At 43.3% G+C, this 12,449-nt stretch overlaps 1 protein-coding gene across 3 annotated transcripts in view; it reads right to left on the minus strand.

The window, feature by feature from the left end:
- The window catches only part of LOC142993689 (eukaryotic translation initiation factor 4 gamma 1-like), a 31,123-nt gene extending 18,674 nt beyond the window's left edge, over positions 1–12,449 (minus strand). Inside the window, exons 1-7 of one of the 3 annotated variants that reach the window (XM_076144413.1) lie at positions 12,398–12,449; positions 6,624–6,677; positions 6,158–6,279; positions 4,808–4,891; positions 3,675–3,707; positions 1,914–2,105; positions 1,169–1,271 (exon numbers count right to left, since the gene is read on the minus strand). In XM_076144413.1, the coding sequence (XP_076000528.1) occupies positions 1,169–1,271; positions 1,914–2,105; positions 3,675–3,707; positions 4,808–4,891; positions 6,158–6,232 (487 nt within the window). In that variant the 5' untranslated portion in view covers positions 6,233–6,279; positions 6,624–6,677; positions 12,398–12,449. The remainder of the gene's footprint in view (positions 1–1,168; positions 1,272–1,913; positions 2,106–3,674; positions 3,708–4,807; positions 4,892–6,157; positions 6,280–6,623; positions 6,678–12,397) is intronic. The other 2 variants (XM_076144412.1, XM_076144414.1) reach the window with 2 other exon arrangements.

Here is a 12,449-nt window from a genome sequence, read left to right on the forward strand (position 1 = left end):
GTTCACGATGCTGCCAGCAACCACATAAGAAATGTTGATGTGAAAATGTAAACGCAAAACAACAACGTGCAATTACTTTAGACGATCAGATAACATAGGCTGAATTCCCTTGTAGTCTCTGTTTGGTGGCTACGTTACATGAAGAAAATACACCCTGACGAGTCCCAGACTTTAAAAGAGTTGACAACTTGTAGGCCCTGGACACATTGAAGTGCATGACATTCCAACAAAATAAAAAGTGAAGCCCAACGGCGGACTGTTTGCTAACAAACACTGTTCTAGTACCAGGCAGATTATACAGCAAAGATCGTGCAAATGGCACAAGCCCTACCAAAACTCTGCATTTGGTTGGTGATAAGACAGTTTAAACAAAGCCAACACATGGCTCCGACTCATGGCAGGTCAGCAAGTTTACTTTCAAGACATCCAACCTTATAGTGTACTGACACATGTCAAGCTCTAGGGGGTGTGACAATACATGAAATAACACAAAATCCAAATTCAAAATGCCCATGTGTTACTAAAATACTCTTGCATAGTTACAAACCTGTAATCTATTTTTAAATCAATTCTATAATACATTTTTTCTATGATGACTTGTAGTTCATTTTTCTGGTGCACTCTCTTTACCTCAACCTGACTTGACCACGGCGTCCAGCGACTTCCTACATGCAGAGCATTGTGATCTATGGGGGCTACTGATGGTAGAGCAACTAGTGGCTGAGTATTGAGGCTTCAATATTGTCATCAAGTGGAAAGCAATAATAACTGGAAGGTTTGCAAAGACGCCTAGGGGGTGTGCACTAGAGGGAATTGGCTGAATTAGTAGAAGACTTGGGTGTCTTATTTCTAACATTACATACAAGGCGGCGTTTGAGTTGAGTTGAAAGGTTAACAACAATGGGGTAGATTCTGATGTACTATTCTTTGCCAACAAATAAGCCTGCAAATCAGTTGACTGAGGCCAACTACCACCTTGTTTGATGAGTGAAGAACCGTGACTGATTTGGGTAAATCTTAAATAAAGTGCAGTCTTTGTAAAATTGCAAGGTAGGAAACCTTTGACCCGACTGGTGGAAACACGTTATTGTGTGTCTGTAAAAGCCATGTGTTTGTCTCTGTGTGCGTTTGTGTGGCTCAGGTGAGGCCCCCACATAGAGCCTCTTACCATAAGTACTATATTCAGCAGGGCTGGTGCCTGGGTAGAAGCCTGGGGTGCCCCCTGGGACTGGGTATTGCTGGGGTGTAGCCACGTAGGTTGTTGAGCGGTACTAAGGGAAGAAAGGTAAGTGGAGAGAAAAACAATATCATTTAGAATGAGTTGTCATTTTAACTCTTTAAACATATATGCTCTGAAAACCTAAACAAGAAATGACTACAATTAAGACAGCGAAAACACACATAAATGTGAAATGCAGCCGCATTTTTAGACATTAATGTTGGCTTGGACCTAATGGAAAGTAAATTTCAGAGGTTGAAGGAAAAGCCAAAGGAGAGACAAGAAGAGCAGTAACCACATGGCAGTGCAAAATGCAGAGAAGACACATCTATCAGACTTGAACACGTTTCGGCTCAAGCGAAGAACTGCCGTGTATCCTAAGATGACTCCATGGCAGGGGTAACAAAGAGTGCCTAAAGGAAACAGGAGAAACAGCAGCAGCCTGGAAACTTTTGGAATCCGTCCAAGAATGAGTCGTCTCTCATAGGCACATACACAGGTACGGGTGTTGTTACCAGCGGAGCTCTGTCCTGACCCGATTCTCTTTATTTCACTTCCTGCTCTTCCTGTCCTGTTATTTTCTCATGCAGTTATTATGATGGCCCACATCTGAGCGGACATTTACACATCGCGTTAACATCTGCTACTCAGACAAAGCGATATGTGCGTAGTCCATAGCTATTCTATCCACTACCTGTCCTTGGAGGAAGTAGGGTCCTTGTGGTGAGCTGGGAAAGGGCAATTGTTGCTGAGGTATCATCATCATTTGGGAGCCGGGGCCTGGCTGGTAGACATGGGTGGGTGTCACCGACCGAGGGGCACTGGTGGGGGGGACACCACGAGGTCCGCTGCTCGGAGGCAGGCTGCCCCTGTTGGTGTAGTAGGGCTGGAGGAGGGGAATAAGGGAGAAGTGCGGAAGACGGGGGAGGAAGGTTGTGACAGACAATGGAAAACCAAGGGAAGACGGAGATGGAGAGGGGAGAGGACAATGGTAGAGAGAGAGAGACAAAGTGTGTATTGGGGAATTGGATGGGAAATGGGGTGAATAGAAAAGGAGGAAGAGACAAATTAGGGAAGAAGAAACCACTTATCTCAAACATTGGAAATATTTATAAATCATTATTTATTCAAATGCCTCCTGTGTCTTTGTGTGTTTTAATCTCTTGGGTCACAGGAGTTTAGTTTGTCCAGACTAGCTACTAATTAAGTACTTTGTCCACGATTTTCTGGCAAGACTCCAACTGGAAGCATATTGACCCTTGCTGCCAGAAGAGATAAAGCAGTGAGTGCTGGTTCATTCAGAGCCTCCTCATTGAGATTCTGCTGCTGGCGTGGCAGCAAAATGCCATAGCAAGGAAAATGACACCAGGCCAACAAAGCACAACCCTGCCAATATTGAAGACACGCATACGCACTTCTCAACACGAAGAGAGAAGGAAAAAAATGACGGGAAAACTGGATGAAAGAGGAAATTGAGTTACCTGTAGTGACCTGAAGCTTCCCTTCAGCAGCACAAACACAGATCACACACACGCGCACACACACACACACACACACAGGAAAACATCGAATGGGAGGAAGAGGAGTGTTGGGAGGAGAAAGAATTGAGAAACAGAGCAACAGAGTCAGTTAGAGCAAAGCACCGAGAAAAACTGAGCCAAGCAGCATGCAGAGAATAAGCAGAATCGTGAACAAAATATGTCTATCATTACTCTGAAATGTGATTTGTCTACATTTTGGATCAAATTACATTAATAATGTATTTTGAGGAACTGGGACTGAATTTATAATTTCACTTTTGCTGAATCTGATTATAACATGAACATATTGGACCACATTTTGCAATAACACAATTTTGGTGCGTCACTCAAGAGCAAGCATTTGCTGATTTTAACGTAGTGGTGTTTACAAAATGAGCTTGCATTATCCCTAACTAAATTTCAATGGGTAGATAATTGTACTGTCTGTTTATGTGACATGGTTCTGAGAAACTGCATTGGTGAATATCTAGTCATTCTTTGTAAGATTATAAACTTAAATATATATATATATATATACACATATATACACACACACACGTGTATTGATGGAAAATTGATATTTTACAATGGAAAAACATTGTTGTGAGCCGAGTGATATACATCGACGCTACATTACAATTCATCATTTAAGATTAAGTACTTTTCTAGCTGTAGTTCAAACTTTTGTGGAAAATCTTTAGTCATTCCATCGTAGCTTCACATGATTAATGAGAAAGTATTAAGCGGCGACTGATCTAGTCAATATCACCGCACTTTAACACAGGTCTAACACAGGAGATTGTTTACACATTCATTCTAGCAAAGCCATTTATCCATCATATGCCTTGAACATTCCAGCACATACTACAAGTAAGCCCTCGGTTAGTAAAACCCTCCCCAAGCACACTAACGTTAGTCATTTGGGGTGTTAGTACCTGTTGGTGTATAGGTCGGGGCCCTGGGGCAAACTAGAGGGGGAGAGGCAGACAGGTCAGAGGTTAAAGACAAAAGCACCAGATACATGCTCTCCTTTCCACAGCCAAGCTCATTTGAATTCTGCACTTGAGCCCTACAAACCTGATTGTATTATATTTAATAGCACGGCATAACATACCAATTTACACATACAGCAAAGGTTAAATCTTTTTTTTTTTTTTTTTTTTTTACAAAGTTTCAATTGATAAGCTGATTTTGACACCCCCCCCATTAATTAAGTACTATCTGAAAAGAAAATTAATTTAATTTAATGTCTCATTTAACAATTGTTGAACAGCTGTTTCAGGTAAGGTTGATGATTCATTTCCACTGAAGCTTTTGACTATGTAGGTAACTAATTTACAACAAAAAATGTACTTTGTGAGGCCACTGCCCTGGATATGTAAGCTAAGGTCATTTAAGGCTAAATATCTTATATTGGAATGTTGGAACGTAAGCCAGTTAATGCCAAATCCATAAATAACCACAGTGTAAAGAACATGTTACCTACTGAATAATTAAAAGTTATAAATAGTGCCAGTTCAGTAGTAGAGTGCAAAGCTCAGGCTGACACGTCAGTTGGAAATGGTGCTGAACCGTTGAGCGGTCGGCAAACAGACATGCAGACGTTCTCAGAAATTCACACAGGAGTTCAGATATCGGGACATCATCCGTTTGGGAAGAGTTCAGCGAGGAACATCGAGTGGTCATAGCACCGAGCATGCACAGTGAGAGATGTCACCCAGGAGAAAAGACCTCCACACCTTCTTTTCCACCATTGTTGGGCTACCATTATTAAAAGATTTGAGCTCAGCTTTGGAATTGTGGGATGGCATCTCCAATATGTTAATAATATCACTGTGGTTCCAGTCTTTGTGAACCTCAAAACTATCTGTGCTGCACAGATAATAAATAATATAATAAATCAATTGAAAGCAGAAATATATGAAGCAAAATGTTAAGAGGAATTCATTAATGCCCATGTATGAGCTCAGATATATGTGGGAGGAATCTTTTTTTCTGGAAGGGGGATTGTCCACCTGTGTATGGGTGCAGCTATGCAGTGGGGTGGGTGAGAAGTGGGTGGGCCTACCTGTCGGGGCTGTGGAGCAGGGTTCATTTGTGGAGGTGGGGTGGCAAACACAACAGAGGTGGGTTGCCCAGGGGGGAATGAGGACTGCAAGAGACAGGATGTGATATCAACAGCAGAAGAGCGAGACGATGGAAGAGCAAATGGGGAGTGCGGGGGGGGTTCAAGGGGAAAAAGGCCGCAGAGGGTACAGATGCTAAACGCTGCAGTGAACTGGAGCGTCACATGCCTGTAGGAATTCATTCGAGTCAGATTCAGACATCATAAAATACAGGTCAGGCTCAGGTCAGGTACAAACATTCACGTTCGGGTTTAGTGTGAAGGAGCGACTCGACTTGTCAGCAGAAATTCTCCTCCAACTTCAAACCATTTCACAATCCAGGAGCTGTACAAATCATTAATTCGGCACCACACTGCTGACTGGATGTGAAAAATATGCGCGATAAACACATAAAAATCAATAACACAAGTTCAGAACAAGGAGATGGAACCGTGCAAACTACAAGAAACCTGTCGCATGAACTGTGTGTGTGTGTGTTTGTGCTGAAGCTCCATTTGTTCCTTGTACAGCACTGCCGACCGAGATGCCGGAAAATGAAAGTAGGAAGTTGAAGCAGATACTGAAAATTAGAACGCTCTAAAAACTGTGTACGTGTAGTGAGTGAAATATTATAATCATCTCAGTTACGGTCATATTAAAATAATTAGTAGTAAAGCAGTCTCAAACTGTGTAAACATGAATATTGATGTTATAATATAATCAGTGTTCTCCCAGTGAAGAAACATGTGAAAATGTAGAGCGTTAATAAATAGTATCCATATGAAAGAGCATCACCTAGAGTGGAAATAGCTTTATTCTTTAGCAGAAGCTTATTGTTCATAGCTTCAGGATTTGAATTGAGGAAAATAATGTACGGTCATATTAAATTGTTGTGATTATGCTTCTTTCTCATTTCTACTGTCAAGTTCTACAGTGAAGCACTTGATATATTGAAAAATGTTTCATTCCATTCATTGATTGTTTTCTGAACTCATTTGCAGATTTTCCTGATTAAATTGGATCAAAACGAAATCTGTGAAAAATAAAAAGGAATTTGATGAAAAATTATTCATAGGGCCCTGAAAAAACCAGTGTAGTGTCATTCTGCTGAAGGTTCTCCCAAAGAAAGACCTGCAGTCTGCATTCTGAGGGCTGCTGCAGCTCCTCTCTTACAAAGTACAGGTGGTGCAGTGTGCTTCTCACCATCAGCAGAGCCAGAGAGCCTGTGCGGTGTTTTCCTTAAGAGTGGGATAGAGGAAAAAAAAAAAACACACGCGGAAAAAGACCTACGGATATTGAAGGATTTCTTTTACCTGTGAGAGGCCGGGGGAGGGGGCCGGGTGGGGGTTGGAGGGGGGTCCCGTTATAGGCTGTGGAGCTTTATTCATTTCATGGAGTTCTGCATGGGGAGGCGGATGTGGACCAGTGCACAGATCTAAAGAAAGACGACAGACACGCGTGTCACTGAAACAAATCTAATGATGGAACATTTTTCAAATTAGTATGGGTACAGGGTGAGGTGCAACAAAAGCAGTCTCAAAGGGGATAATATCATATAATAACTTATAGTAGTACGCAATAACAAATAGTAAGTTGTATGTATGTTAGAAAAGCATGTGCTATTACTGTATGTACATTTTTATAGCTAATAACACTACCAGAGCCGTGGCATAGACAGTATGCTCTGTGGAGAAAGTTGTAGATTCTTTCTTTGTAGCATCTATAAAAATATATACATAATATTTTCCATTCATTATAATGGCTCATCAGTATACTTACATTTATGAATTGTTTTAGGTCCTAAGTGTGGTTACACGGCGGAAGATTTCTGTCCTAGAACACAGAAAGACGGACTTGTTAAGACGGTGAACAGTACAGATAGAAGTGCATTTCAAAAGAATGCTACCAAAATGTTACTTAGATGTTGAAGGAATTGAGCCGATGTTATACTGTCCACGTCTGTGTGGGCGTGAGGGCACGTCACGCAAGTGTCACGGCCCTCGCGCCCACATACAGGACAGTAGAACGCCGCCTTTAGTTGGTACAGAAACACACATTTCCATCAATTATACACAATTAAAGACACAATGTTAAGGGCGTCTCAGACACACTAACAGGAGGTGGAGGAAGGGATGGAGGTGACAATAGGCAGATCAATATCATATCAAGTCTGTATAATGTACAACTTACACTGGTTATACCACCCACACCCATGTTCTATTCAGCCACTATGGTCTTCTAGCGTTAGGGAATCAACAACAAGTCCCTGCAGCTGTGATGAGCATTTAACAATATGGCTGAGAGTGTAAATAAAGTGGACAAAAACATCATCATGACTGCCCATCTCTAATTCAAAACAGGGGCACTCCAGTTCAACCTTGTGTATAATTAAAATCACTGATTTTGCTGTAGTACTTTCCTGTATTTTTCCCGGCAGCGTCTTAATTTTTCCAATAAATCAACAATCAACACCGGCACAGCACCACTTCCCAATCACTTCAATTAAATGCTGCTGGTTTGTGCAGGTGGCTTTGCATTTTTGTCACATTTATGTGGTAAAAATTGAGAAATATGAGGTAAAGCTGCTTGTGGTTGTCGGATGAGGACAACTTGGGACACGTGAAAGCTGAGCCTCATCACACTTATTTTGACTATGACTAGAGATCTGGTAATGTGGCTTTTGACAGGATGAGTGAAAAGAAGTTATTATTTTTACTCGATACAGCCGCCCCAGGCTCATTTGTCAATTTGTCCAATTCCAAGGTGATAATCTTCTTGGGTATATATGGTCCCTGAAAAAATAGTGTCTGAGTTGATATTTATAGCATAAGACTACATTACTTTGGACTTGGACACACACACACACACACACACACACACACACACACACACACACACACACACACACACACACACACACACACACACACACACACACACACACACACACACACACACACACACACACACACACACACACACACACACACACAGCAAAACGCCTGAGTCATGATGAATCAGGGTTTTAAGAGGAGGAAATCACTGCAGAAAATCCAGCAACTGCAACTTACCCAACTACAAAGACAAAAACAAGAAGCATATCAATTGACCTCGTGCCTTTCCCCTACAGGCAGGTGAAAACCCCGTCTTCCTACATTGACTGACATTGATGGCAGGCTTAACCAGCCGGAGACTTGGAGCTTAAGGAGTGGCAGCAGTAAAAGCCATGCTAAGGAAATACTGTACAGGGTGGGGGGTCAGGGAGAAGTTCAAAGTCTCATTCACTGATGGAAAGTATGAAGTAAGAGAAAGTGATGGACAAGCCGGGCTCTGGGATGAGATGTCCGAGTTGACAGCCTCTGGATCTATACTGCTTTACAGGGGTTACTCGGCACGCTGGGGAAGACGATGAAATCTGAAATCTCAAAGGTGTTTCAGAGAACTATCCAAATATCTTATAGCCTAAATGACGCGTAGGCCAAGGTCTATGTCCATTCTTGACAATTCAATGAATCAAAGATGGCGTCGCAATACTGCTTTATAACTGAGACTCTCGGTGAATCTTACATTGGGCAGTAATTCACCCCTCTGTGGCTGCGGTAAAAGCCGGTCACTGCCCACCACGCTGATGACTGAAATGGACTGTAGAGAGCTCTTTAAGTTCTAGATAGTTGGTACACCATCCATGGAGCGGATGCAACAGAAGCCCAAGCTGAGTCTTACAATGGTCATTCACTGTTGGACCAGATGACGAGCCAAAGAGGGCCAGGCATCAGTAAGGTGAGAGCAAGGGGCAGACAGGTCGCAATGCCTATTGGCAAGGTCTTCTAGCAAGTATAACGTGGTAAAGCAGATAGACCAAGACATAGGAGCTGCATAAAACAAAAATAAAAAGTAAACAGTGGGTTAAGATATCTGTGATTACAGTGATGTGGCTACTTCACTGGAGTTTCCAATAAACCAATTTCCTTAATCAACTCCGCATCAAAGTGCGCTTTGGTTGCGTGGTGTGGCGTTTTTGTGGCGTTGGCCTCCAAAGACCACTTTCCAGACAGGAAGAAAATATCATGTCACAGCAAAACCTGTGAAACCTCCTGGGAAGGTTCAACTACGCTATGAACAGCAAGGCAGAGCTGGAAGAGAATGGTATCCCAGGGGCCCTTACTTTAATGGGAACGTGTGTTTGGGACAGTTATCAGAAAGACAGCCCCACCCACCCCCTTCCCCACACAAGCCGGTCATTTGAGCAGGCACGGCCACCGGCACCACCACTGGTGAAACGTACACCTTCGACTGTTGCATAATCCCCCACATGTACTCCCATGACCTGCTAAGGAGGGGTGTGGGGGAGGGGGGGACTGCACTTTGGTAAATATCCCTACTGACTCCCGACGAGTGGGGCGCTACGCATTCTGTCTGTACACAAACCAATCAAATCCACTGAGCCCTGTACAACTACAACATAATCCTTGACTCCAAAAGGCTGCCACTGTAATATTCGATCTTTGTAATGTAAAAAAAAAGGCATTCGAGTAGGTTGTATAAATGTATAAACACAAGGGCCCACACATAGCTGATTAGACACATAGATCCTGTTGTGGATCAAATAAAGAGGTGTAAGAAATCAGACGCAGAGAGGGTGGCGGTCAAATCCTCACTTCACCTGAGTTAGTCACAAAACCCAATGTCACAGAAGCTTTCCTCTTCCTGTACTATATATGGCTCCCATTGCCGTCGAGCTTTGACTGAACTGACCCCGAACCTGTGTGTGTGTTCCCAACTGAGATCACCTTTTTAATTCAGACTTTGTGCGCTTCGTTTGGTGCGTACATGAGTTCGACTTGTGTTTTCACTCATTCAAACACACAAAGACGTACCAAACTTTCAGGTCAAATGCACCGGGGTTTGATTCAATTGAACCGAACGAGGGTTAATGCGAGAGCAGCCTTTACGGTCCACTGCTGATTCCAAGATACTGTGCAGATGCTGTGCTACATATGCTCCCTTATAAAGGGCGTATTATACTGTTCTACACTTCATCACAGCAGCTGCACTGTTTCTCTCATTATCATTACAACACTAATCAAAACCAGAATGTTCTTGCTGAGAGGAACTGAACCAGTAACATAGTGACAGGAAAGGTTCAAGTGCAGACCGCTGACACAACTGTGGAAACATAGAATTTCAAACATCATCGCAAAATCAATGTGTACAGTCTCTGATAAAAACCACAAGCCACAAAGCACCAGAGAAAACATTCTGTCGTCTTAAGATGGTGGATTGCTTGATGTTTGTGGATATGAACCAAAGTGTAATCTACTCATTAGGCCTGTATGCAAATTCACTGCAGGCACCCAAAAAAAACGTGTAACAGACAACTATGCAAGCTGTTGAGGCGTGTCTGTAAAGATAAACACAAACTAAACAAATCTAAACACTAATCCCAACAGGGCGACGACCTGAAGTCACACCCCGTCGGCCAACACAAACAAAACACAAGACCACACTGTCCAGATATTTGAGTAGCGTGGAGCACGACTGCACCTCTGTACTCCAAACAATAAAGGGCCGCTTCTGCCAGATGCACGTCGCAACCGCAGGACAAACGAAAGTTGACTTCCAGCAACAGTATCGCACCAGTACAGCCTGTTCTCTCCCTACGCCCCTCTGTTTGGCTCACACTCTGCCAAACCCCTCGCATGCCAGGACACTTGGCTTTCAAGTTTTGCAACAGGAAGCTGGGCAGTGTCCTTATGTCATTCAAACTGTGGTAGCTCCACTCAGATCATTTAGTCGCCTGACCTCCGGCTGCACTTCTGCAATAATAACTTCCATTCATGCGTACAAAGCATGTCAGTGATGAAAGAATGACAGGGAACAAACCAGGGTGAGAGCTTGTAGACACACAGAACATGGTGTAAGCATGACATATCTGACCTGCATTAATGACCCTTATTAATATCTGCACCGTGCCTGTCAGCTTTCACCAAAAGGCCCAAACATAAACAAGAGTATTTGTCTTTAAATGGGATAATCAAAGCCAAATATCAGCGCAGTTGCATCGCTAACTAGCTATTTGTAAAACGCCGGTATTTCATCAGCTTCAACTGTATGTGTGAGGCGTTCCGCTCTGGCACAGGGGCGTGTCTGTCTCTGTGTGTATTCGCGCATACAACAAATCGCTAACGGCACAGCTACTTTGATCTGATCACAATATACACGCAGATCTCCCGTAAAACGCGAGATCTGGCCGAATCCCGCCGCAAATTTCGGAGGCGAAGAACGCTGTGTTTGTGCCGTTAGCCGCTTTAGCTAACTGTACCCTAGGCCCGATCTGGATTCACCACGTGGTTTACGCTCCTATTGGCGCGATGCATACCCCCAGCTACCGGCTTCACGCCAGCCACACCTCACCTGATACCGACCGTGACATCCACCCAAATGTGTAAAAACACACACATCGGCACCGAATACACAGCGTTTCGTGACAATTATTACTGAGTCAGACACCTCCCGTTTCCTTACGCAGCAAATCATTAGCATCTCACCGACATTACACGTGTCAGCCCACGTCTGCACATGATGCCCGTTTGCCAGCAGCTTGGCTCCGATAAATCATCGACTCCCAAGTATGATCAAACATCGTTACCTTGCAGAGTAACAGCTGAGCGATCTGTTTACCCCAACTGACACTCAGCGAGGGCCATAAAGAGGGTGTCTCCCGGGTTCAAAACAACACTCCTATCAGCCCATCTCCACCTATTTGGCAGCTTTAGATTTCATTTACAAAGCTTGTAAATACGCTTTCCAGTCTAATAAACGCAGTTGCACGTATTTAACTGTGTCAGTTGTGCATGTACAAGCAGGATCTGTAACACTAATGCTTTCAGATCGAAATGAGATTAAACGAACATTCACACAAAATCAGGATCAGATCGCATATAAAGCTGTCGACCTCCTTAGAATAACAACAGACGCTTAACACAATGTCGGGATACAAACAGTGGGCACGCATAACCTACCAGTTTCGTAGAGGAGTCCGGTATCAGGGACAAAACCGGCATGGAGACACACACCGACTGGTTTCACCCAGAGCTACCAACCTAGCCTAACCTGTGTAGCTAGAGAGCTAACGGTTGAATCGCTATCATACCTTACACAAACACGTCGAAAACAGCAATACTATGAGGCGACACAACATTTATTGTTTATCAAACAAAACACCATACCCAATATATAAGATTCACCTCAAGACACTTTACGTTAAGGGCTACTTGGGCTATCTGTCGTAACGTTTGCCTGTTAGCCTAGCGAGCTAACGTAAAGAAAGAACACCCACGTCGCCTCAGCTAGGAATGCTAACAGCGGCTTGCTAGCTAATCCCTGAAAACACAGCAGGACCCAGACAGAAGAAACCGCTAAATAAAGTCACCAGAGTTCCGAGTAACCTCAGATAAAAGTAATTTAAGAGATAAAGGGCGAAGGCGAATTGACACTTGTCTTTGAAATAACGTGTTTTAATAAAGAAATTAGGTATAAGAGCGTCACGTTACCTTTCTCTCCTTGAGTCCGCAGAGCCGGACGGACGGAAACTCTTCCCGGAAG

This window comes from Genypterus blacodes, unplaced genomic scaffold (genome assembly GCF_046128005.1).
Source record: "Genypterus blacodes isolate CSIRO-AG114 ecotype Tasmania unplaced genomic scaffold, CSIRO-AGI_Gbla_v1 ptg000003l_1, whole genome shotgun sequence".
Classification (NCBI taxonomy): domain Eukaryota; kingdom Metazoa; phylum Chordata; class Actinopteri; order Ophidiiformes; family Ophidiidae; genus Genypterus; species Genypterus blacodes.